The sequence below is a fragment of the Hylobates moloch genome, unplaced genomic scaffold, assembly GCF_009828535.3.
Source record: "Hylobates moloch isolate HMO894 unplaced genomic scaffold, HMol_V3 SCAFFOLD_17, whole genome shotgun sequence".
NCBI classification, from domain to species: Eukaryota; Metazoa; Chordata; class Mammalia; order Primates; family Hylobatidae; genus Hylobates; species Hylobates moloch.
The window spans coordinates 10541357-10568937 of record NW_026652292.1 but is presented as its reverse complement, the minus strand read 5'-3'; the positions used below and the strand labels follow the sequence as shown (position 1 = coordinate 10568937).

At 36.9% G+C, this 27581-nt stretch overlaps 1 protein-coding gene and 1 long non-coding RNA gene across 8 annotated transcripts in view; both read left to right on the top strand.

Moving 5' to 3' along the window:
* Positions 1-27581, top strand: part of CTNND2 (catenin delta 2) — a 931369-nt gene that overhangs the window by 308536 nt on the left and 595252 nt on the right. For 4 of the 7 annotated variants that reach the window (XM_032135942.2, XM_032135940.2, XM_032135941.2 and 1 more), the window contains exon 3: positions 25938-26050. In XM_032135942.2, the coding sequence (XP_031991833.1) occupies positions 25938-26050 (113 nt within the window). Of the gene's footprint in view, positions 1-2092; positions 2347-7861; positions 8048-25937; positions 26051-27581 lie in introns of those variants that run through there. The other 3 variants (XM_032135944.2, XM_032135943.2, XM_032135945.2) reach the window with 3 other exon arrangements.
* LOC131381708 (uncharacterized) lies at positions 550-18943 on the top strand. The gene is made up of 2 exons (XR_009210595.1): positions 550-682; positions 18723-18943. It is a non-coding gene; the product is annotated as an uncharacterized LOC131381708 (long non-coding RNA).

Below are 27581 nucleotides of genomic sequence, written 5' to 3'. Positions count from 1 at the left end.
TGGGGACATTTGCCTGCCTTGCAGGTAATGGAAAATCCTCTTAAACATGCATTAACAGGAAAAACAGGCACCCATGAACTTTCTTGCAAAATTGTTTTAAAGACAACATAATGTCAGTCAATACCTAAGTAAAGGTGAATAAAGCATCTAGGTCTAGACAAGCAATCGTATAAAAAGTGTTAAATGTGTCCCTATAAGAGACCATCTGAGCAGGCTTAGTGTGAGCAACAAGTCTGTTTATTCACTTGGGTGAAAGTGGGCTGAATCTGAGAAAGGTGTCAGCAAAGGGTGGTGGGATTATCATTAGTTTATAGGTTTGGGATAGGCGGTGGAGTTAGAAGCAGTTTTTTTGTGGGCAGGGAGTGGATGTTACAAAGTACATTCACAAGGGCTGGGAGGGTGTATTGTCACAAGGGCGGGGAGGGTGTTACAAAGTACATTCACAAGGGCAGGGAGGGTGTATTGTCACAAGGGCAGGGTATATTCACAAGGGTGGGGAGGATGTATCGTACAAAGTACATTCACAAGGGCGGGGGAATATCACAAAGTACATTATCGCAAGGGCAGGGGGATGTCACGATAGCTTGACCATGGTGCAGCCAGCTCAGAGGACCTTAAAAAAAGGAGAATGGATTTGATGCTGGGAGTGTATGGAATAAGGACTACCCTGTACTTTATCAAAGTATGTACTCTGAATTTTTAATAATAAGCTTGTATATTTTTAAAAAATAATTTACAGGACCGGGCGCAGTGGCTCATGCCTGTAATCCCAGCACTTTGGGAGGCCGAGGCAGGCGGATCACAAGGTCAGGAGATCGAGACTCCTGGCTAACACGGTGAAAACCCGTCTCTACTGAAAATACAAAAAATTACCCGGGCATTGTGGCGGGCACCTGTAGTCCCTGCTACTCGGGAGGCTGAGGCAGGAGAATGGCGTGAACCCAGGAGGTGGAACTTGCAGTGCGCTTAGATCGTGTCACTGCACTCCAGCCTGGGGGACAGAGCAAGACTCCATCAAAAAAAAAAAAAAAAAAATTTACAAAATCTTATTTTTAAGAAGTCACCTTGTTTAGTTCTTATTTGAACTAATACTAAATACAGCCCTTTTCAAATGAAGACTAGTGTTTCCTTTCAGTGCCATCAAATATTATCCTAACCATTTACATTTGTATATTGTTTTAGAATTGAAGAAAGTACTTCTGCAGATATCATCTTGCTAATACAGCAACCTAATTCCACTGGGGCGTTACCTCTGTTTTAAGTAACTTGTCCCAGGTCATCTAATTATAAAATGTGGACCTGGGATCCATTTGGTACACAGGTCAATAAAAAGTGCTTAAAATACTTTGCCGAATTTATGTTCTTGGAAGCTGTGGCTAAAATAGAAAGAATCAGGTAAAAGACTCAAAGGAGTTGTTTGAGGTACTATAATAGCTAGGAGTGGGTGGGGATGGATATCATTATATAAAATTTAGCTTCAAAGTCCATATCTAGCAAGTTCTCTTTCCTGTGAGCCTTTTGGGTTGGTTAGATTTTGCCATTTTGTACTTTCTTTGAATTGTAATCTATTTGAAAAAACCAAATAATTTGAATAAACTTATTTGTTGAATAGCTGTTCATCTTGTGAAACCAAAACTGGACTGGCTTTGAATATGAACTCTAAACAATCTTGAATCTGTCTCTTGCTTTTGAGTTCATCAAGGAAGTAAAGTCTGTTTTGAGTTTGATAATCATTTCATGGTCTTTTTTTGTTGTTGTTGTTGTTGTCTCGTGTGTGTGTGTGTGTGTGTGTGTGTGTGTTTTAGTGTTAACATACAGATAGCTAAGAATCCAGATACATTCAAGGCAAAGGAACGGAAGATTAGAAAACTAGAATTTGCCAGGCAGGCTAGTGGGAGGGTCCTTTTGTGATGAAATGTTGCATAAATAATGCCAATGGGGGTCTAAATTCACTGTTGCCATGGAGACCTTTGTGCCTGGCTGAACTCTATTCTTTTCTCTTTTAAGACAGCCACCACTAGGCTTGTGGTATCTCTGATATGTCTTGCTTTGCTTTCTCTTAAACTGTTTGCCAGTGAAAGCAGAAATTACCATAGGATAATTCAGCGTCCTGACTTTTTCGAGGCTGTTCTTCACTCCCTTCTCGGTTTTTGAGCTGCTCTGTGGTTCCTTTTTGCCGTGGTGCAGGGAGGGAGGAGGAGGTGGGTAAGATGCCAGGAACCGCCTGCTCCACAGCCTGGGGAAGGAGGGAAGAGTAACCTTTCATCTTTGGGACTAGTCGTCTTGTTTGCCTAGACTACAGTTTCAAGTATTTAAGGACCATTTATTTCAAAAGGTACAGCAAAGGTAAAAGACAAAAAGTGGAAACTAACCGTGTTTGGTTTTTCAGTGCTTTCATTATGAATGTTGTTTTTGTGATAATTTTAACTAAAGTTTTAAAACTGCAGGTTAAAGTTATGTGTAGAAAGTGTAGTAAGAATTTATTTCTGACCTCACAGTTATCAGTTTATTCAGCATCTGAACGTTGAAATTGTAAAACCAAATAACCAAATTAAACAGAAAGTGGTTGTAAGAATTCATGGGTCATTTCCCTATTAACTAACCATTATAACCGTTTAATTATTGTTTTTAGTAAGACTTGGTGTGTCATAGATATATACTTTAGATTTTATGAAAGTTATGATTATCTATGTACGTAATCACTTACAATTCTGTGAGAATTAAATAAGAGTTAATTTGGAAATTGTAGGTCTTTTTTTTTTTTCCTTCGATGCACAATTAAAGGAATAACCCTATCCAGAAAGAAATTATTCATGGAGGGTAAAGGAAAAAAAATCACCCAACTAGAGTCACCATGTAAAGTAGCCAAAAATTTAATATACTGGGCAGCTAACTTGTTGCATAGCTTTCTCTTTTTGGCAGAGATTATTTGATTCTCAGTGATAAGTTTATACTAGAACTAGAATACAATAATTACATGTTTTTATCACTCTAAATGGTGCAGGTGTAAATAAGATGCACACACCCCTTAATTATAGAAAACCTTTACCAGCTGTTTCTAGATTGCTTTTATTCAAATAACTCATTGAGAAAATTGTTGCCCAAAATGTACAGTGACTTCATAGATTTCGCCTGTGCCACCACTGTAATTTAAAAAAGTATATTTGTGATACCCAACAGATTAGAGAAACAAATTGATTTTTTGAAACTAGTGATTGAATAAAATGGCAGTCTATGGAATTATATTTTAGATTGTTATGTATTTAAGATAGCTGTACCTTGTAGAATTGTGAGTGCAGTAAAATGGAATGCCTAAGAGATTCTTTAGTATTTATAAAGTCTTTATAAAAAAGTCCTTAAGTATTTATCTCTAAACTTAAAGTATTTTCAAATGGATAATAATAGTGATAGAAAATGATTTTCACCTTAATTTTGACAAACACAAGATAAAACTTATATTTGATTAAATTATTTGAAATTTGAATGACTTTGTAAGTTATAAACTAACTGTGAAGAATGACCATGTTGACTTAAACATGATTTAATTTTATCAGAAACATATTTTCATGTTTTGATATATTAATTGCCTACCCATGGATATTTTTATTTTAAAGGAAGAAAGGCATATATTACTCTGAGGGCATCTCTTACTAAGTATTTCATTTCAACTAATTATTAAATAAAAGTAAAAGTTTATTGTCTTAAAGCTAAGAAATATTTTTCTTTTTAAGGCGTGAAAGTCAATCTCAATGGTATGGTTTTAGAAAGTGATTTAAGAAAACTTTGACCTTTGGAAGTGTTTTCCACATTGACTGTAATTTAATAATATTGCTGAACTATAAAAGTAAATGACTATGAAGTCTCATTTTAGGAATATAGTGTGTGGGTGCTCACACTTTTTGTAAATCAATCTAATAGATTTACGTGACACTAAATCTTCAAAGTATAGGACACAGTATGTGCATGTGATCCAAATAAAGAGTTTAAAAATGCAATTAAGTTAACTCATTGGATGGTATGATTATGATTGCCCATTCGCTTATATTTCAGAATGTAAATATTTCAAATTTGAATGCTTACATTTTTTTAATCCAGGTATTTATATTATGTGGATATATCTGAAAACATACTAAGTAGGCTCTTTAGGTGGCATTTTAAACAAAAGCAGAGAGTCAAACGTGATAAAAAAAAATTGTGAGAACTTTCTAATGCCATGTTACAAAATCTTTTCTGGGGTGTTATACTCGTAAACTGTATCCACACAATTAACAAAAAATAGTTTCAATTGTTTAAAAATATATGTTTGCCCATTATACTCATAAATTTTATCCACACAATTAAGAAAAAAGAATTTTCATTGTTAAATATATGTGTATTTATTTGTCCACACAATTCCAGATGTGGTTCAACCCTTATATGATGATAATGGCCAAATTGGAGAATCCTAGCTAATAAGTCTGACCGAAAGTTCCAGTTGGAATGGTGTGGGAACAAAGATTTATGTTTGTGTTTCTACAGGTAGCTTATTAACATGTGAATTCTGATTTGCAGTTGTGTTTTGTGGCTATTTTAGAAGTCTTATATTTTGCATTCAAAATGTCTTGTATTCAACAAATGTTTTTTTGAGTGCTTCCTCTGTTCTAAATATTGAATTGCCACATGTAAAAATGGAAGAGACATTCCATAGGGATCAAGAACTGAAAAGTCTGCTGGGATCCAGATGTGAGAACTAGTACCTGGGATGTAGTAAAGTAATTGCTGTAGTGGTGTCATGGCCAGGGAGAGCATGAACAGTGCGATGAAGCATTTAAATGTGTTTATTATGTCCTCCCCATGTAGCTGAGATGAATAAATATTAAGTGACACACAAAATAACCTTTAATAAATGAATATAAAGATTATTTTTGAATAACAGGCAAAGGAATCCTATGAAAATGTAAATCCTATCATGTTACTGCTCTCTGCAGAGTAGAAGTCCCTACAGCGGCCAACAAGGGCCTCTGTGCTCTGCCACCTGCCACTCATCCCTCCCACGCCTCCCAAGATGTTTCCTCCTCTCACTTTTTGCTCCTGCACAGGAAACTCCTCACCTCTCCTAGAACATGCCCCCAGAACTTGGATTTTGCATTTTCTCTTGACTTTGCTTGAAACACCATCCTAGCCCCTCCTTTCTCCCCACCCCCCAGCCCAGGTATACACACGCCTTACCTCCTCATTCTTCCCCATCTTTTCTGTAATGTCACCTTGTCAGTGACGCTGTCCTCAATTATTCTACTTAAATTGTCTCCCCATCGTCTTATTTTCCTGAATTACTTTTTTTTAATTGCCTTTACCACAGGTGGCTCTATGTAATCTGTTTATTTGGTTCACTCTCTGTTTTCTCCATTAGAATGTAAACTTCATGAAGGCAGGGATTTTTGTCTGATTTTTTTCGTTGATGCATTTCTAGCACTTAGGCTGTGCCTGGTGTATTTATTGAACAAACAAATGAGAATCTGATATATATATAGATATATATAGATATATATCAGATTTATATTTTTATATTTATATATAAATATAGTGTGTTATATATATTTTTTTCTAACTCACTATATATAATATATATTATATATATTTAAATATATATTATATATATAATATATATATTTTTAAAATATATATTACATATATATTTTAAATATATAAAAATATATATATCTAAAAATATATATATAAATATATATATAAATATAGTGAGTTAGAAAAAAATACATTTTTTTCTAACATCAAATATACAGTGTTCTTTTTCCCCCAATTAAAAAAGTGAAACAGATACAGTAGTGAGTATTGAAGGTTATCACTTGCAACCCCTTATTCTGTCTTAAGTAGGAGAGAAGTGGTCAGTTAGAGGCAGCAGATTCACAATTGCTTATGTTCCAACACCCTTCTTACTCTCCATTGGAGCAGAGTAAGACCTGAGAATTTCCCTTCTATGGCATGGTATATGGTATCAGACAGACTCTTAAGGAAACAACCTTAAATTTTGTCTCCTGTTACCACCCTCCAGCTGTGGAAATGTCACAAATGCCTTTGACTTCCGTGTGCTCTGCCTCTTCCTTCCAGTGTGAAAAGCATGGCCATTATTGTAACGCCCCAGCTCTCCCTAGGGTTTTGTGATTTATCTGCATTTTCTACAAAGTATGTTTTCAACAAAGAACACATAAAGAAGTATATATAATTTCTAAAATACTAAATCATGTATTTCTTTATGTTTCTATCCTCTATTAGCATGAGAAAAATGATTCAGTGGCCTGGATTTTTTATGGAATCATATTCAGTCAGTAGCTCTGATCAAGTTCTACTCAAAAAAAACAAAATGTATCTTTAGGGTCCTAAGCATTACCAATCAGTGTTAATCATGTGCATGGTGATATTATTTGGCCATATCTAATACTAGCTTACCTGGAAAACAGAGCAAAAGTGGGTGCATTTTTGTTATTTTTGAATCAAATTACCTGCTTCTATCCCGTGAAGTTCATGCTACCTTTGACATGTTTAATTAAACTCAGCACATATGATTTTAAAAATAAACTCTGTAAGCTCTAGGAATTTAATAAACACTGCATTGTGGCTAATTACATTATGATCTTCTCCAGTGTGTAAATATTTTTCAACATTATAGGAGGTCCTTCCTCTAGGAATAACAAATATTGAGTTAGTCTGTGACTTTAAACAGTACTGGCTTCCCTCCCCCCCCCCCAAAAAAAAAAATATATATATATAGAACAAAAACTAATTTTAAGTGTTGGTCAACTGTCTAATTGTTTTAGTACAAGGCAAAACAATTAGAGCCTTTCTGCATCCTTTCCGCCTCCACTACTGTTTTTCATGTATAGAGTAACATTTGCATACGTGTTCCTACAAGGAGAGCAGCTCTGAAGATGGTTATTTATTGCATAGCTTTCGCATTAGTCACAGGTTCCTTCTTACATGAATTTTATCTGCTTCAGTTCATTTTGAGCCCCCATGCTCTTCTGAACCAATTTCTGGTAATTTTCATCAGCATTAATAGAATCTCTTCAAGAGATACTATATTCAGTGTTGAAATGTTAAATGTAATTAAATTTACTTGCCGAGGTGGGGGATTAACTGCACCCACATTGTCATGGAGTACGTCTTCCAAAAATTGGAAACTGTAAAAACAGAGGTGGAGATGAAAAAGAATTAAAAAGGGAGACTTTCAGTTCATTGTGAGGCTGTGTCTGTAGAATCAGACGTAACCCTGAGGTGCTGCCCTGGCCCTGACTTTAGTTTGTAGATGCTGGTACGTTTGGGCATGTATTTGGCAAATAGAGTGCATAGATACTGACCAGATGTCATGCATATTCCATTTAGGAACTTATTTTATCTCTGGGTGTGTAGAATTAAATAGGAAATTTACATTTCTTCATTTAAAAATTTATAAACCTGACCTCTCCATTTATTTTGTTATTATTCTGAAATAAAAATCAATAAAATTATTTTGCACATCCAGTGTGCTCTTGATTATTTACCCATAATATCTCATTAAATCTTCACAAGGACCCTACGTATTAGACATTATCCCAGTATGATTGATGTGAAAATTTACACCAAGTAATTATTCCATTACATGATATTTCTGAGATCACAGAATTAAATGAGCACAGGATTTTGTACCCACGTGTACTTAACTGAAGCTGACCCTCCCTCCTTCAGCCTTCTTCTGTCCATCGGCATTACTCAATTTAAGCATCTCACTTAGATTTTAGAAAACCCTCCTAGAAAACCCTGCCTGTTCATAGACCCCTCTCACTGCATACGCCCCTTCTGTTTTGTTTTACGATTTACCTCCATCCAGGTGCTCCAGGCACTTTTCCCTTACAAGAAACTTTTTGAGCCACTGATCAGCATGGAGCTCAGGATGACGGTGGATACCGTGGGAACAACTGGTGTCAGAATTCCCAGGGCAACTGTTACAAATGCAGCTTCCTGACTCAGTTGCATTATGGCTGCATAGAGGCTACACCCATCCGAAGGAGGGCAAGTGAGTCTATCCCTGTCAATGTTATGTAAGAGCTTACTGTTTACATTCATTTTTAGAAGGAAGCCAGAAAAACTTTATCAGCCTTGCTTAAAAATAGCGTTCATGTCTTTGAGAAACTTTGAGAAAACGTGAGTTTTCATTTGATACAAAATTCTTAGTGTATTTAACCAGGTATGAAATAAGCCCCTTCATTGTAGCGTAGAGGAGATGATAATATGAGATTGGTGGTCAGAGGCTGTTTTCTGTGCTAGCACCAATGCATTCTAATTGTATGATTCTAAGAAAAGGTGCATGTGTTTTGAATATAACTTTCTCAGAGTGACAGCGGCAGTCTTCTTATCACTGTGGTCCAGGCGCCACGTGATGCTGTCTATGAAGTGTGTGGTGTCTTCGTCTTCCATCTGTAGAAGAATATTTTACTGGAGCAAGATTAGGACTGAATATTTCTATATATAAACCTTTATTTTTTGATGATGTGTTGGTGTTATTTATTTTAGAAAAGGTGGGTGGTCACAATTTTTGAAGGCTGAATGCCGACTGAATTTAAGTTACAAGGTGAATATTCTGCACAGGGAATGTACTGCTGTTACTTCACTGTGCTTAATGCTCTCACCAGAACATCTGTCAACGTTTATGTGGTGCCCAAAGGTGTAGTTCAGTGACTATCGTTCTCCATTTCCTTCTTTTTCTTTTCTTTCTTTGTTTTGGTTTTTGGTTGTTTCTTTCCTAACTGGGGCAATATATTTTGAGAAAGAACAATGGAATAGAATCAGATCCCACTCTGATGTGAACTTTATTTCATTTCATTTTCTTTTCCCTGGTATGTCCCAAATGGGCTTTAAAGCTGCTCATTTTAGTCACTTAATCTCTCTCCACTTCAGTTTCCATAACTGCAAAATTAAAAGCTTCAATTCTATGATCCCTTCCAAATGATTAGGAATTTATTGTGTCTCATACAGGGGCTTCCCAGTGTCGGGTTAGGGTATACTCTAGCTGTAATGCAGACCAGATGAGCAGAAATGGACTCTCACTTCATTCCCTGGCCTATTCTGTGTGGGTGTCTCATCCACTGGTCTCCATCCTTTGGTAATCTCACTTCTTGGTCAGTAAAAGTATTGAGTAAGAACATCCACTTTATGCTCATTTATTTATACATGATACAAATACTGCTGTACTAACATTTATGATATAAAAATATAATAAAAACTAAAGCTGAGAACAGTACATTTAAACATAAGTTCAAACCGTCCCTTCCCATACCCCACCTCAGAGGCAACTGCTGCCCCTACTAGCTAAGCTGCATCACTGAGCATATTGTAAGGAAGTTAACAATCAAATTTGAAACCTGAGATATGAGAAATAGGTAATTTATGAAGCTTAGACATTTATCCTTGTAAGAACCCTTGTCTTGGTTATTACTGGAGTTGGGGGTCAACAAAAGATGACAGTTATATAATTTTGAATGATTGCTCTTGGTTTGCAAATGAGTCCATCACCACCAGCAATTCTGCAGATAGGGAGCCAATAAGATAACGTTGACATCACAGTGCAATCCATCTAGGGGCTGGAAAACAATCCAAGGTGTTTGCTGATCTGTGTATGTTGATGACATATAGTAGACATATGTTTATATATCCCTTTGGATACGCTGTTTAATGGATCACTATCAACCTGAAAAAGAGTCTGTGGCAAATCATTGAGCTCTGTACTTTCTATTCAAAACTATAATCAAAGACTTGGACTAATGTCTTCATAGCAAGCTGTAGAATTTGCAGGTAACACAGGGCTAAGAAAATATGCATATGTTTGATACAGAATTCTGTTTCAAGAAGAACATAAAACGCTGAAAAATATAAGATAAAAAAAGAAAAATTTGGGATGCATGTCCCACCTTGTCTGCAGGTTCAAAGTTATCATCTGAAGAGTCTGTAGTGTAGGTAAGTCTGGTTTGACAGGGGTTCAGAAAAAAAAAATTACTTATAGTTGAATTCAGGTTTCCTATAAAGCAGCTATTTCATAATGGGAAGAAAGCTACTGTAACCTTAAGTTACATTATTGGAAGTTTAATTTCAAAGTTATAAGAAAAGTGATACTTTCAGACCATATGTGAAATCATATATAAACTGTTGGGTGTTTAGAGTTGTGGAAGAGGCCATGGAAAACAAGAGAGCAGTGCAAAGATGTGGGCAGAGGAGGAGGGGGGGCTTCTAAAAACAATGATGAAACCTCTAAACTACCCCTGTTTGAATTACAGAAGAGAAGATTTTTCAAATGGTTTTTCAAAGTCTACTATGTCGGTGAAAAAGTCAGTCTCATGCTTTGGTAAATTAGAAGCGAGAAGTAGAACAGAAGGTAGAATCATTTCATTTTTATAAGAAACCATACTATGAATTTGATTACCAGAGCTATCCTTCCATGGAATGGTATACGTTGGGGTTTGAACTGCTTTTCTTGTCAATGTTCACTGAGAAACTGCTGGAAAGGCTGACGCTTGAAGGAGAAGGATGATGAACTAAATGACTTTCTAGATCCCATCCACATATAAAATTCTATGAGACTTTAAGACGTTGCATCTAGATTGATTAGAACTAGATCAGATTTGGATATGTAAAACTCTAGAAAAGACATAACGATATATGCAGTACCCATTTTTCTGCATGCTAAGGTTTCTGCAGGTAAGATGTGAATTTTGAAAACACTGCTCAAGTGAATAATGTACACTTGTTGTTTAAGACAGGAAAATAATAAGAAAGTTAGATTATTCCCATAAATATGTATTCATTCTTTACATAAAACTCCATGGAAAATACCTTAAATTATATACTGAATATCTGTTTCCTCACTTAGCAACTGGTTAACCATGGGTAGTCTATCTCTCTATTTCCCCATCTGTAAAACAGACATAACAGTTATAATAATGGTGATAGAATTTCCTGAGTCCCTAAAGAGTAGTCAGTCCACTATGGGAAAAGAAGGAGGACATTGCTTTTTGAGAAAAAAAAAAAAAAAATGGCCTAAGTTTATTAAAACATGTTCTCCATGCTGAGTAGAGTAGGATAGGATTTAACTCATTGGGCTTAACTAAATACAAAGTCTACAGTATTTGTTAGATATGCATGCTTTGTTGACTGTTTAATTTCTGAGGAGACTATTGCTTTTCCCACTTGAATAGCAAGGGAAAATTGTTTGGGAAAAAATTGGCCCAATATTTAGGGAACAGCTGCCAGGATGATGCATAGCTTGCTGCTGGACGCTGCAGCCGGGGAGGCCAGTGGTGATCAGCCCAGCCCTCTCTATCAGGTAAAACTGCAGTTGATGGAAATTACAGTCCCTAGTTTCAGGGGACACAAAGATAATTTGGTTGTTCCTAAAAAGGCGTAAACAAAATATTGGCTAAGCACAGACAGATGTTAAGGTTATACTTTGTACATGAATTCATGTACTTGAATTCGGTTTAATGGAGTTGAGCTTATGGTGTAAGATCTTGCAGCTCATTATAACTAAGTTGTTATGGGCTGCTAATTTGCTAGAAGCTGCTGTATCATGAGCCAGCCCAACTGCCTTGATGGGTCTCCTGATAGTTAATATGGATTAAATGTGAATCTTTTATTTTTTCCCCTGTGGTCTCACATAATGATATTAGCTTGTCTACGGTGTGACAAATTCAGTGTACCAAGAGCATCTGGTACACTATTCTTTATGACTGAAAATAAGCCTGCAGACTTGATAATGTACATCCATTAAGACACTTCCGCACATTGGAGCGATGTAGACGGGTGATGGCTGTGGAAGGAATCTGTTGGTCACAGTTCATTTTGCTCCAGCTTATATAAAAGATTTCAGCGGTGGTACATTTATCACTGCTACATCCTTACAAGTTCTTGTTTGATTAGCAGGATGCAAATGTGGATCTATCCTTTCCTAGGCTGTACTTAATTCGTTCCCAGCAGAGGAATTTTAAAAAGTAAAAAAAAAAAAAAAAAAAAAAAAAAAAGGAAAGGAAGTAAAACCTTCACAGCTTGAAGATAGGTTTAAATTCAGTCTTTTGAAGTTGATCTGAGAACGGATCACACTGAAATGTTCAAATCATTAAGCTGCTTTAGTAAAGAGAGTATTTAATTGAATGCACAGTATTGTAAGAAATGAACAGTAAAATCAATCCTGTTGTCCCACATGGATTTAAACAAGTTAATGTAAGAATGTTCATGTTTTGAATATATTACTTCCTAAGCAGTGGGGAAATATATTTCTCAGATGAAACAAAAGCGTTGACATGCATGCATATATTACATACCTTATCAAGAATAGGAAATACCAATGGGCTAACTATCTCTGTATTGTCTCTGCTGTCCCACTAACTGAGTGATCCTGATTTATTCACTTAACCTCTCTGACTGCCAGTTCACTTTACCTGTGACTGCCAGTTTACTTTACCTGTGTGATTGCCAGTTCACTACTCTTTTTATTTTTATTTATTTATTCATTCATTCATTCATTCATTCATTCATTCATTCATTCATGTATTTGTGATGGAGTCTCGCTCTGTCGCCCAGGCTGGAGTGCAGTAGCACGATCTCAGCTCACTGCAACCTCCACCTCCCGAGTTCAAGTGATTTTCCTGCCTCAGCCTCCCAAGTCGCTGGTACTACAGGTGTGTGCCACCGTGCCTGGCTAATTTTGGTATTTTTAGTAGAGACGGGGTTTCACCATGCTGACCAGGCTGGTCTCGAACTCCTGACCTCGTGATCTGCCCTTCTCAGCCTCCCAAAGTGCTGGGATTGCAGGCATGAGCCACTGTGCCTGGCCCAGTTCAACTACTCTTTACACAAATGGATGATACTTTGTATCCTAAATCAATCATTGGATCATTGTGAAGATAAAATAATTAGAGTAACAATATGGCTTTTATTGTACAAATAATAAAACTATTATGCTATTACGTTAGGGTACAATTTTAGTAATAACTCCCTCTTACCTGATGTCAGCCCTATGGTAACCTCAGTCCCCTCAATCAACAGTGGATGTGACAGCAGCAATTAAAATCCACTCTGGAGGCAATGAGGAGCAGGAGCTATGAAAAATAACACACGGAATGGGTGAAAAAAAATGTCAACATAAATGAAGCAGAAGAAACTGAGACTATGTTTTTGGCTGTAAGAGCCCGTATCTACTGGTGTCCGTAGCCCCAGACTTTATTGTGTTCGCCTAATTATGAAAAAGCTCTACAGTTGACAGGGACGTTTAGGGACTGGCAAACTAACATCCTTGCAGTGCAATATAGTGCAAGATCCATGTTTACACTGTTGACCCTCAAATGTCAAAAACATACTTAAATTTCATTAACTATTTTCTTGTCAGTGAAACACATGAGTTCCATAAAATTTCAAAGGGTTTCTTATTTGGAGTATGGAAATAGATGAGATAGTGCATCAAATTCAGTAAACGAAGAAAATCAGGATCATTGTTGAATATCAACCTTTTACTTATGTCAAACTTCCAATGTAATTTGCCTGATAGTAAATTTGCCCCTAAACTGCAATAAGATGGAATCTAATTGCTCTCTGAAACGCATCCACACACATTCAATATTTGTCAAGGTCTGTGCTTATATCCCTGCTGTTCTTTGAGCCTGGAATGACATCCCTTTCACATGGTCAAATAATAACCTCCCATTGTCCATCTCAAATACTAGTTCCTGCATGTGAAGTTGCCCTCCTTTTCCCGACACCCTTCCATCTTTTCTAAGGGAAAGTCATCTTTGAAATTCATTTGTATCCCATTACAATTTAACTTTACTTTGCATTCTATTTAATGATGTGTCGATTTCAACTATTTTACTAGACTTAGAACTGTCAACAGGATCTACACCTGAATTAATTTTATGCTCATATCTTCCCTGTGTCATTCAGCACCTTGCAGAATGCTTTGCACATAAGCATCTGTTGCCCTACTGCTGTTTTACTTATTTATTCCATAAATGTTTATTTGATACCTAATATGTGATAGGATACTAGAGATTTGGATGAAGAAGATAGTGTCATTCTTGCCTTAAAATAAAACATAATGATAAGTCAAAAATAATTGGAACTTGTGATTAGCTGCCAGGCAAAGTGGGAAAGGCTCAATACACACCTGTGGTTGTTGTTAGTGAGAAGGTGGTGCACTCTTGGCATTTCATGTATGCACCAGAAAAATCTGATATTGTGGGTATTTAAGAGAAATTCAGCAGCAATACCACCATATTGTTGGGGACAAATTTTGATTTCCAATGGTCAAATTAGATAACTCACTGGAAATTCTCCAGCCACCGAAGAGACTGGAAACTTTTCCTAGTCTTAAAATACTGACAGACACTCAAATCTCAAAGAGCTACTGAACTCTGAAATTCATTAGAACATTTTATGTTAGGAAGAAGGTAAATTATGAGAAAACAGATTATTCTGCTAGGAAGGAGGTAAATGATGAAAAAATGTATTATTCTGCCATGCAGTTATGTAGGATAAAAGCATCTGAAAGTGTCAATTTTGTGACTGAGTTTATTTTTTTTTAATGTAGATCTCACAATTTGGACAGAGAGCTTTGCAGCTAGGTTGATAGAAATCAAGTATCTACTGATGCTTTTCTGAAAAGCCAGAACAGTGTTCTTCCTCACTCTGAAAAGTTTTATGTACATTTCTTGGTGGCCAATAACGGGAACATATCTTTGAAGATGCTGTCATCTTCTAATATAACTGTACTGTAATAAGTAACCTTTTGAAATTAATTATATATTTATATATAATTATTTAATCTTATTTAATTGTATATAATTGTTATATCTAACTATATTTTATATGATAATGTTAAGAAAATTAATTTTTATCCTTTGGAAATAAGGATCCACTAAAAGATTCTAAATAAATGAGTAACATAATCACATTTGTTATTTTTACTGAAAATTTTTGGCTGTATTGTGGAAAACAGATTGAAAGCACGTATGAACAGGGCAAGAGATTAATTAGGATACTGCGTTTAGGAATCTGGGCAAGAGATACTTGTGGCCAAAACTGGAGTGGTATTAGTGCATCACTCAGTGGGCAGATTAGAGATGATTTGTTACGTATGTCTGGAGAGGACAGAGTCTAGAAAGATTTGCAAATCTGTGGATCAGGCAACTTGGGCAAATGATGCTGTCGTTCTGTGAGATAAGAAAATAAAGAAGTGGGAGGAGGTTTGTAGGATTTGGTTGATTGTGGTTTTGGATGCGAACCTCTTGGTTTTGGGAATGAATGTCAGTGGATAAACACCAAGAACTAGTCATTGAGGCTTTTGGAATGGATGAGCTTGTTCAGAGAAAGTAGAAGAATCACAAGGAGAATGGTGGCTTGAGAGAGGAAGAGACAGCCACAGAGGAAAATGAGAGGGTCAGCCAAAGAGGTGGGAAAGAAAGCAGGAGATGGTGTGTCAGAAACCATCAGAAGAGTTTGTGCGGAAAGAAACAGGAGACCAACAAAGTAAAATGCTGTTACCAGGTCAAGTCAAGTGCATGATGCTTGGTGATAAGAGCATGTATAATTATTCCATTGATATGGATATTTAGCTATTTAAGTTTCAACAAAGAGCATTGAGTAAGAAAGGATAAACATCATCCTTTGTCACTCACATATTTCTGTTCTGAAAAAATTATTCCTAAAACGGGTTAGTTATACAAAGGATGTACGATGATGACACAGAGGGTAGAGGGGAGAGAGAGATAGAGTGAGTGAGCAATTCATGGAAAAAGATCATTGAACAGAAATTCTGCATTGGAAGTGCTATAAAAGTGATTTAATGTCATTTTAAACTTTCCCAGATTGATATTGTGAGTTTGCTCTTCACTATTGTACATTTTCTCATATGGATGCAAACATTATTTGTTGAGGGCAAGTAAGGCATCCATCCACTCATCCATCTATTCCTCGTGTATTGAGAGCACTCTATGGTAGATGAGAAGAAGGTGATAATGCAAAAGCATGGTCCCTGTCATCAAGGCATATATGGTCCCGGAGAGGAGACAGGAATGTAACTAACAGAATTCAGGAAAGCGTTTTTGGTGCTATGAGAGTAGTGGATAATTCTTCTCAGGTGCTGAGATTGAGAGTGAGGTCAGAAATGTACGTATATATAGAACAGATGGCAATTAAATGAAGTAATGTGATTCATCACTGTAAAATTGAAAGGCAAAGGCATTTTTGCTAGACTTGAGGAACAAGGAAAGGGTAGAGAAGAGGAAATGGATATTTGGAGCAGTGAATGAATAAATGCAGACTGAACACATGCAAAGTCCATTTGAGAAAATGCAAGTCATCGATTTTGGCTGAGCCTGGGATTCTGGTACTTCGTCTTTCACCCTTTAAATATAGAAAGGCAGCTTTCTCTACTGTGGTATAAGTATAGGCAAAGATGTTGGTGTACGCCCCCTCTCTGTCTTCATTGCCCTTGTTTGGTATATCTGAGTTTGGCAGTGATCCTCTTAAAAGTTAAGGGCCATTATTGGAAGGAATTATTTCAGTTGTAGTGTGAACTTGAACAGTACAATAAGTATAATTCTTTCTATGGTTGGACATAATAATTCTAATATTTTATTTCCAGGCAGGCAAGGAAAACTAAAATAAAAGAGAGTGTGAAATGATGACCTATAGTTCTTCCTCATATTAAAGGAATTTGTGCTATTATTTTGGTTGTATTGTTCCTGATTATATAGCCTTCATTAAAACAGTGGAAATACATATTCCTAGAGCTTGGCAGCAATGGGTTTCTGAACTGTTGTGTGGGTTAGACTTCTTGTTACAGTTCCAGCTAATCTTTGGGAAGCTACTTTACATCTCTAAGTCTGAGATGTCTCCGACAATCAAATGCCTACCTTATTGAGTCAACGTTGGAATAAATAAGTTAATACATGTAAAGCACTTAGCAGAATAAGGTACATGATAAGTAATTACTTAAAATATTAACTGCCATTATGTGCTGTTATCATAAGTAGAATAGTCATCCCCAAGCAGATACGGGCATAATAATCGCTAATAGAACATTTTCAGAATGCGCATGCTGGGCTCTGTTGCCTACACATTTGCGTCTTCAGTTCTGGGGGAATGGACCAGGCATTTTAAACAGTTCTAGAGATTACTGTGATAGAGTTTAGAGTCACCCATATAATATTGCTACTAAATTTTTAAACATAATGGAATTATACATCATCTTAAAATACCAAGAAATGTAGCCTTTGTTAATTTCATGGAGTCCTGTCATCTAGTGAATTAAATAAACTGTATTAAACATACTTTATTTGGCTAACAAGGCATTTGGCAAGAGAAAATGGCAGAGCAAAAGCAGATGGAACACTGCAGAATGAAGGAGTTGGAGAGAAAGAGGTGTTTCGTTATATTTTTATTTTATTGAGTGTGTTCTGGAAAGGTGCTTATGATTCCATTTCCAAGTTCTGATTCCTGTCATCTGCTGCTTTGCTGGGTAACCCAGGATGACACTGTCGTTGTTTAAAACATCAATCTGTCAGTTTTGTAAACTTTCACAGACAGCTCTTTGCCATAGTTTCTGACTCACCAATGAGGTCTACACGGCTTTACAGTTGACATTGATTTGTTCCATTACATCTTGACATCATGGCTTGTTCTGTCCAGATTTGTTGGACACTCTGCTGTAGGCTTCCAATTATTACCCTGTCATTTGTGCCACTTTCCTTTCAGAATTGGCTTGGTAACATGTCTCAGTGGGGTAAAATTAACACTGCCAAGAGGCGTGGCTATAGAGTCAACTTGTTCATGCAAAATGGGAATTAAAAGTGATATAAGAAAAAGGATCACCCAGGCATATTCAGTAGTATTAATTGTTGGTCAGTGCAGAGAGGAGAGATACCAGGTGGCAAGAACTCACCTACAGAGTGGGAAAGTAGGACAGAGAATCCACAGTTCTGTACTTTGATCCTCTCCCAGGTAGAACATCTAAGGAAAAAGTTTAGACAATGATAATGACCATAATCTGCTTTCTAATTAAATACTTAAGAGCACTTGAGCAGTCATTTTGCTCTATTATTGCAAACATTGTCACTAAGTCAGACTCCATAAAACCATTTAATCTTAGCTGCAGAAGAAATACAGAATTGCTGGTTCATTCTCTTATTTTACATGCAGCTAACTTGATTGTGGTGGCATTTGTGCATCTGAGAACCAGGTCTCATCTACAGACAGAATGGCCAGACATGGGGAAGGTGAATGAAGTATGGGGACTGTAGCGGGCCACTGGGGGAAATAGATAATTTGCTAAGACTCTGGCAGGATCCAGTGGATATATTAGCTAGTGGTCAGTCGTAGGAAAGGAGGAGGGAAGAAGTCGAAGTGGAACAGAGGAATGTATCAGGAGGATGTCATCAGACAGGCTGAGCCTACCATCCAGTGGAGCCACCAGCAGGAACAGGTGTGGAGAGGCAAAACATCCTCCCCAAGAAGGCTGAGTAGTCAATAAAATGCTTCTGTACAGGCCTAGGCCTAGAGAAGGATTTCTGTCTGTATTATTGACCCAGGGATTTGCTCAAAATAGAACTAGGTATAAGCCCAAATTTCAGAAATAGAGGACACAGCAGGAAAGTTGACCAAAACTTGAAGTATGGGACTTCAGACATTCTTTAAATCTTTCTAAACAGGAACATGACCAGCACCTCGGTGTGGATATGGTTATGCTTGGAAGGAGAGCAAAGAGACCAACCTAAGCCACTAGAATATTCCAGCTCAGGGGTTCAGCAGATGTCACAAAGACCTGGGGCGTTTTAGATTCACTCCTACTCTGACCTGTCCTTCTTTGCCCTGAGCTTGCCAAGTTATTTTAGAAGATGATCTGACTGCCAAATAAAGAAGATGCATTGAACCCTTGTATTAACCCCTGCTTCCTTGCCAAAATGGCAGTAAGACTTTTAAAAAGGGTTATAACCCCCTAAACATAGACAGTGGGTAAATAAAGAACCATATTTCATCAAGTGTGAGAGGCCATCAATTTTTAGAGTTAACTTAAAGCACTGTGAAGAAAGCAGCAGTACTTCCAATAAAGAGTCACACACTATCAAATGCAAGTCATCCCAATTCATGAGCTGGTAAACCCAGAGATACGGAAGTGTGAAAAATGTGTGACTTAGATTGGATGAAAGAAGGTAGATAGACAAAGTGGGAAATGACTTATTATACCCAAGGGAATGGAGTTCTAAGCAGGGGGGCGAGTTAAATCGTAGACCAATTTACACGGGAAAATCTCTCAAAGGTGCAGGGTGTGGGTGCATGGGGCATGAAGTATAGTCGTAAGCTCTGGAGATTGGCTGAACACTCATTTAGATATCAGCTAGACCTCCAAATCCCCTACCCCACCATGCCAAAAACTAGAGGCTTATTCTCTGGAAGGGGTGAAATTAATTCTCTGGACTCAGGGACCACAAGAAAAACTGTTAAAAGTGAGGTATTGAATACAGTTTTACTTGCTAAATTTTGAGACCCACCCCTCCTCAACCTTGCCCAGCTTTGCGGAAAAAGAGCAGGCAAATGTTTATGCTCAAAGCTGGAGCTAGGAAGAACCTTTTCAGGGGATTCTGCATGATGTTCTGCACACAGTGGTTCTCCTGGAAGGCACAAGCTAACAAGCCCCACTCATGCAGGCGCTCATACAAGTGTCAGCTCTTTCACCCCAACAGTCACATATGAGAAGACTGCCAGGGAATTTGAGATACCTTCAAAAATACATATTTAAAACAAACAGAAAAATCATAAAATAGGAACTATGCAGAGAGAAGAAAGCAAACATGACCACATTAATATTGTGGAGAAAGAAGAGAGATGATTTTACATCCATAGAATAAATACCAGATGCGAATTAAAAGAAATATTCAGAGAATAAAAACTAGCTCTGAGAAATTAAAAGCGTAATAATAGCAATGAATTATTCATTAGAGACTTACATGATTAAATTGATAAAACTTTTCAGAAAGTAAAACAAGATAAACAGAATAATACAAGAGGAGAAGGCTAAAGGAAGAAACCTTGAAGACTAGATTTTAGCATCTGAATAATGAGAGTTGAAGAAAAAACAAGAGTAACAAGAAAAATGTTAAAAAGGAGGAGAAAAGGATTAAAAATTTTCAGAAGAATTGCTTAGAATAAACAATAGGTTTTTGATTGAAAGATCCCTAAATAAATAGATCACTAAATATGCAGCAAAAATGTCTAAAGATAGAGGTATATCAAGATATGTCACCACATACAACATGTTTTCTGGGAGAAAGTGAAAGCAGATTTCATTAAAAAAAAAAAATAACTGAAAGTTTTCACACTTCTCAACAGCAACATTGGAGAGTAGAAGATAATGAAGCAAAAAATCACTCTCTCAAAACCCTAAAGGAAAATGATTTCCAACCTAGAATTCTCTATTTCTTTACCAAGTCCTATTATTCACGAAGTGTGAGAGTAGAATAAAAATATGTAAAGATGTGCAAAGTGTCAGAACATAATGCCTCTCATTCATTCTATCTCTTTGTATCTGGAAAGACATTTTCTACCAGGAAAGGAAATAAAGTAGGAAAATAAAGAAGACAACTCATAGAGGAGACAGGAAGCCACCACAGAAGAGAGGGCCGAACAAATCTCCCGCCTGAAGATGGAGAGAGATCCCAGAAGACAGCTGTGCAAAGAAGGCAGCCAGGCCAGATTGGAGCAGGTCAAAAACTCCAGGAGAGATTTCTTCAGTAGTTGATATTGACGTGATATTTCATATGTTTGTGTGAAGAGAAGTTTTACACAAATTGGAGGAATTTGGGGTTTGATAAGTCCATAGACAACCGAGCAAAGGAACAAAAAACTCCAAGTTCTTAACTTAGGGAAAACAAAATGTTGTATGTGAATGGAAATGAAACTATGCAAAAAATAGTATGTGCATCTTGTCTTAGGCTGTTTAGGTTGCTATAACCAAATACCATACATTGCATTGCTTATAAATAGCTGAAACATTTCTTACAGTTCTGGAGACTGGGAAACACAAGATCATGGTGCAGGCAGATTTGGTGTCTGGTGAGGGCCCACTTCCTGGTTCATTTAATCACCTCCCAAAGGCCCTAACTCTTAATAGCCTCATCTTGAGGGATAGCATTTTAACATGTGAATCTTGGGCAGGGGATGGAGACACAGGCATTTAGACCATAGAAATGAAGAAGCCTCAATATTGTTAAGACTTAACAATTGTACATTTTTATACTTCCTTAAAGCTGGATCATACCATCCCAACTAATGCTATACCACAAAGTTAAGTAACATATTTATTGAAGGAAGTAATGAAACTATGGCAATGAGTTTTCTGATTTCAGTTTCATACTAAGTTAGCTAAGTCCCCCTAAGATACTTTACATGCTTTTATCTACTTAAAAACATTTCATAAACTCCATTTAATTAAACCAAATAAATCATTAATTTAGGCTGTTTAGGAAAAGTTATAAAATGTTTGATAATTTTTCTTATAATAATCCTCATGTATTATATGGCTCAATAATGTGCTATTCTAGGATGAAACCATTTAAATCTGGTTCTTTGTACATTTTAATGAACTTTTGTGTCATATCTGCAATACTTTTATGAATATTTATGATCCCTTATGTAAGTTAATTTCCACATAGTGGGGAGATTTAGGCTTTCTAATGCTGCTCTGCTTTTTCTTATAACTTCTTTTACCATTGGATGTCCTCTCTAAACCACCAGGTACTCTAAATTCCCATGAAATCTTAATATCTCTGGGCAGTCTCTGTATTACATTTTATACAGCCTGATTTACATCACCACATCTCCTCCAGAATTACCCAGGAGGAGGCCATACTAGTGGTCCTTTACACCAGAATTACTCTTCTACTTATTATTTTGGCTTCTATTGTTTCTTCTATTCTGCAAATCTAGATAATCTTTAGGGATATTTCTTCATTCTTGACAGTCTCACTTTTGCTGGATTAATTTAGTACTACGTATTTACTTATAACGAGTTACAAGTTTCACTAAATATATTCACATAGTTCTAATTTTCCAATTAACTTCTTGTATACTCACCTGCCCTTATTAGCAACATCCCTCTCTTGAATGCTGTTTCATCTCAAATTTTCCAAGAAACTCAGCAGCTTATTCATTCCTGAGAGGTCTGTCCTCCCTCAAACCCCAAACTGTGTTAGAGATGGATAATGTCATCTTTCCAGTTACCCCACAGTTTAAGTATCCTCCAGTGCAATAGAATCTCATCCCTTCTTGTGAAGATGCTGTGTCTTCTCTAGATGCCTTTGGGCCACAATAATGTCTATACCAAGAAGAAAAAATAATCCTCAGTTGAAAAATCAGTCTTTCCAAGTTAGAGAACCTACATTCTAGCTCTTCTTGTTCACATTCACAAGCTCAGTTATCAGCTTCAAAGAGAATACCATTCCAGTTCAGGGTGGTTACATCTTGACAGATCCTAGGCTCAGTGGTGTGGCAAGGCCCAAACAGTTTTCCCTGTAAGCCATAGACCCTTGGCTTGCGGTAAGGTAGGAAATGATTGCCTTGAGAGAATTTCCACACAGCAGTGCAGAAAGGAGGAAGCCTAGCAGGCCCTGAGTAGTTAAGACAGTGCTGAGAGTCCAGGGAGTTCATGGGTCCAAATATCAGAAAGGCAAGCTGCCCCTTCTCATATTCAGCAAACAACTTAGCAGCCCATGTATGTAAGGAAACTAGCAGAGACCAGGGAAAGAACCATCTGAAAGGATGTGAGGAAATTGTGCCTGGTACTCACACAGAGGTGGGAATGTTTGCCACCAGCCAAGCTGGGAGAACCCGTAGTCCATGGGGCATTGAGTTGGGTCTCAGAAGTGTCTTGCCTTGGTAGGGCGGGATGGTTAGCCCTAGACTACACGCTGTTCTGCTCCCCCTAACAAATCTAAAAAGCAAGGCTCAGAAGTATCAAATTGCTTTCACATAACTTAATGTGCTTCATAAAAGAGCTGAAGACAATTATAGGAGTACAAACCTATCCAGAACCCAAGAAGGTAAAATGAAAATGTCGGTGTTGAAAGATGATTACACATCCAGAGGAGCAGAAGATATGACCCAGATTGGGGAGAAAAAAAGTCAATCAGCTGAAACTAGCACAGATGTTAGAATTAACAAAAAGGATAATTAATATAGGTATAATCAACATGTGCAAAAAGTTAAATAAAGTCATGAATGATACAAAAAAGACCCAGATGAAATTTTTAGAGATGTTTGATTCATCAATGTCTGATATAAAAATACACTGGATGGGATAAATGGTAGGTTAAGCATTGCAGAAGTAAAGCTTAGTTAACTTGAAGACACCAATATAAACTACCCAAATTAAACACAAAAGGAAAAAAAAATTGAGTTGCAAGAGAATCCATGAACTGTGGGACAATTCCAAGTGGCCTAAAATGCACTTAATTGGAGTCATTGAGGGAAAGGAAATAATGGAGAATAGAAAAACAATTCATGAAGAAATAATGGCCTAAAATGTTCAGCTGTGATGGAATCTATAAAGCCAGAGATCCAAGCTCAATAACCCAGGCATAAGAAACATAAAGAAAGCTACACCAAGCAACGTAATCATCAAATTGCCCAGTGCTTCTGGTAAAGAGAAAAATCTAAAAGCAGAGAAAAATTAAAAAGAAACACTATATAGTGAGCAGAGATCGCGCCACTGCACTCCAGCCTGAGTGACAGAGTGAGACTCCGTCTCAATAAAAATAAAAAAATAAAAAATAAATACTATATACATATAGAGAAATAAATTTAAGGATAATTGTATTTTGTGGTGGTAGTTGTTGTTAGAAACAGTGCAAACAAGAGGACAATAGAGCAAAAATGTCTCCCAAAATGAGAAGCAGATATATACCTTTTTAAGGTCTGTCAAGCTGGAAGCCTTCTTTACCCAAAGAACTGCACCATAAGAACAACTCTGAGGTTGTTCTTTCAGAGGGAAGGAAAATAAAGCCGGATGCAAATACAGATCTACATGAACGGATGAAGAGTCTTGGAAAATCTGACTGCGTGCTGGGAAGGAAGCTTGCAAACAAGAAAGTCATCTCCCATTGTCACCCCTCCTGTGAGACTGACAAGAGGTAAAACCATGGAGAAGTCACAACCTGAAGCAGGGATGACCAAGAGCAACATCCGTCCTAGCAGAAGCCCCTGGTCTATGAATTCTGACTCCAAATACTGCACTGTTTCACCATGTTGAACTTCTGTAACACAGGAAAGTGGGCAGCAAATTAAAGTACTTTAGATGCTACAAAGAATGAATTTCCATCGACGTGTGAGGAGTTCTGTATGGTCTTCAAGTATTATGTTTTTAAAGGTGTTATCAGCTTAAAAGTATGGGTGGGTTTCCTGTTACACAGAGAGATTTAAGATGCAATATGTTAAGAAGTCTAGAAGTGAAAAAATCTTCTAGAAGTTGTATATTATGAAAACGAATTTCCAGAAAGAAAAAAAGCAGTAGAACTTTAAGAGAGAAGAAGTTAGGTGCATAAAATACATTCAGCCAAGGTCTTACTAATTTCTTACCTATAATATTTTGATGCCCTTCAGAATATGTAAGAATAAAAGTTTGAGGTTAAATAACAAAATGTTCCCTCAGTTTCAGCGCCTTAAAGGGAAAATTAAGCTCTCATTTACAAAGTGTCTTTTACTTCATTTCTCAAAATAATGTCAATATTTAAAAAAAATCTGCACCTATGGAAAAGAGCCAGGATATTTTTAATGTATATAGGGGACACACCAGATTCTACTTTTTAAAGACCTCATGCAAGAGTGTCCTGAGGTAGCAAGTAAATAAAATCTTATTTTCTGAAAAGATATATTCCTGCAACCTTCTGAGTTTAAATTCTCCAAAACTGACTCCTGAGCTATTTTGCAGTATGAGAAAGCATTCTTGTTTTTTATCTCCAAAACATAACTGTTTAGATAATTTATTTTTTAGAAGGTATTAAATGTGACATTGTAAAAACTTTCCCTTCCATTTCTTATTAAAATACATGATTTGCTTGGTTATTTTTATTTTTTTAAAAACTTAAGTGTATGAGAAAAGAAAACATCAGTAGTAAAATATGGTACAAAATCCTGTTGTTGGAATAGCTGAGATTTTTGAAGTTCTAATTGAATCATTCATTAAAGTTTTCAGCAGTGGATTTGAGGCAGTTTTGTAGAAGCATTTTTCATTGGTTCAATTGCCTGTTTTTAAGGCGATATATCAAATATCTCAAAGGTTATGTACTTAGTAATGAGGCTGTGTAGAATTGGTATCATTGTCATTCTGCTAGAATGCAAAGTTACGAAGAGTGTGGGTTATAAAGCATTATTTTCTTCAATCTACAATATGTAAGTAATATGAAGAAAACAGTATACACTATAGAGATATAGAGTTGGCCAGAAGGCCAGTAGGGAATAAATACAATCCTCCAAAAGATAATTAAAAACTGAACATTTTTCTAATTAAATGCTCTACTTGTGGTGTCAGGAGTATCGGTATCTGTCGGGTGCTGACTGTCCGCCAAAGATAGCACAGGATAATTTTTCGTGACAGTATCTCCTTTAATTCTCATATCCGTCTTATTAAATAAGTATTTAAGTCTGTTTTACAAATGATGAAACTGATACTTACATGAATTAACTTATTCAAAGTTGCATGGTCAGTGGGCCACAAGCCTGTCTAACCTTCGAATCCTAGTTTTATTGCACATTTCTCAAATTTGACATCTTGGAAAATCGTATTTTTCCCCCTCAGCCGTCCTGTCATTTTGGTCTGAATTTCACCTGTCATGTAGATGATTGAATTGATCTTGTTGGTGGGTTTCTTTCAGGAATTACAGTTTGAAAGGCTGACCCGAGAGCTGGAGGCTGAACGGCAGATCGTAGCCAGCCAGCTGGAGCGATGCAAGCTCGGATCCGAGACGGGCAGCATGAGCAGCATGAGGTACCAGCGCCGCTCTGTTCATTGTCTGTGCTTTGAGTTGCCGCTGCAAGTAAATCGTGATGTTTCTCTTTCCAACCCGGTGGTGGAATTGGAACATTCAGTCAAATGTTGGAAAGAAATTGTAACTGACCTGATTTAAGATGTTCAAAAGGTGTCCAAAATGTCCTGATTTGTACTTGAAACTCTTTTAACAAAATTAATGCCTGCCCTGAATGCAGATTATACGTAATTTTACACAAAGGAAGGCTTTGCATTCAGCCAGCTTGCTGGAAATCAGGAGATGCCAAGTCACAGTCTCCCAGTTTGGGTCTTTTTTTTTTTTTTTTTTTTCCTAAATGATCCGGAGTTCCAGGTTCCTGAAATAAAAGTGAGAACATTCTGGTGGAACCAGTATTGTTTTTGCTAATACATAATGCTAAGTTATGAAATTGCCCCTTGAAGATCAACCACACGTGCAGTTCCCCATGTGTAAAAATATTTACTCATTCGTAAACATAAATGAGTATTCAATTAGTGATTAGTTTGAGATTTTGAAATATATATATTTTTAAAGCCTATAACTTTTTAGCCGCTTGACCACAAAATAAAATTATCCTCCTTAGAACCAGGCCTTCATATATGAAAATGTAAGTGTATGTGTGCATGTGTGTGTGAAAGAGACATAAGGCCTAACTTCCGTTTCTCAAAAACGCTGTTGTTAGATGGTGTGTTTTTGGCACTCTACTACATTTTTAGGGAGGAAACCAAAGCTGCTATGGCAAATAAACTCCAGCACTGCAGGGAACTTAACACAATAGTAGTTTGTTTCTCTCTAAGGTAGCCGACTGAGCCTACTTCTCCATATAGTGACTCACGCCCTCTTTCTAACTTGATGACCTTGCCATCCCCTATGGCTCCATCCTGAATTGCATCGTCAATTGCATCACTGCACTCAGAGTCCATTAGTGAATATCAGTCACATGACCTCTCATCGTTGGAAGTGGGGCAGGGTCCTGGGGTCAGCAGCCACTCTGCAGAAGCAGGAGCACGAGTTTGATGGACTCTTAGCCACCTGCTGCCACAAAAGAATAAAAATATCTTTGTATTCATTGCTCCAAAATACTTTATCTTTGTAAGAGTGTAACTTTGTAATTGGAGCATTTTGTATTGGAGTCACATGCTATTAAACTTTTAACATTGCTTAGGTTTTTATTTTTTCCTTTAAGTAGAAAACACTGCACTCTCTGCTGTTAAGCGGGGTTAATCACATGGATGGAATATTATTTTCCATTATAAAACCTTAATTTAGGATATGTGGAAGCATCTGCTTCTGCATCCAAATGTATATGTTGCTGCAAATAAGTACATCATGGTGCATTAAACTCATCGCAGACTTGCCTAAACATCCAGATTAACCAAAGCAGGATGGAAAATGAAAACAAAAAGTAAACTGTATTCACTTGAAGTTGGTTTTATAAGTTGGACTAATTGAAGGTGGTGAATTTAGGGAGAGAGAAAAATAATAATTTTAAGTGTATTTTTGCTTTACTCC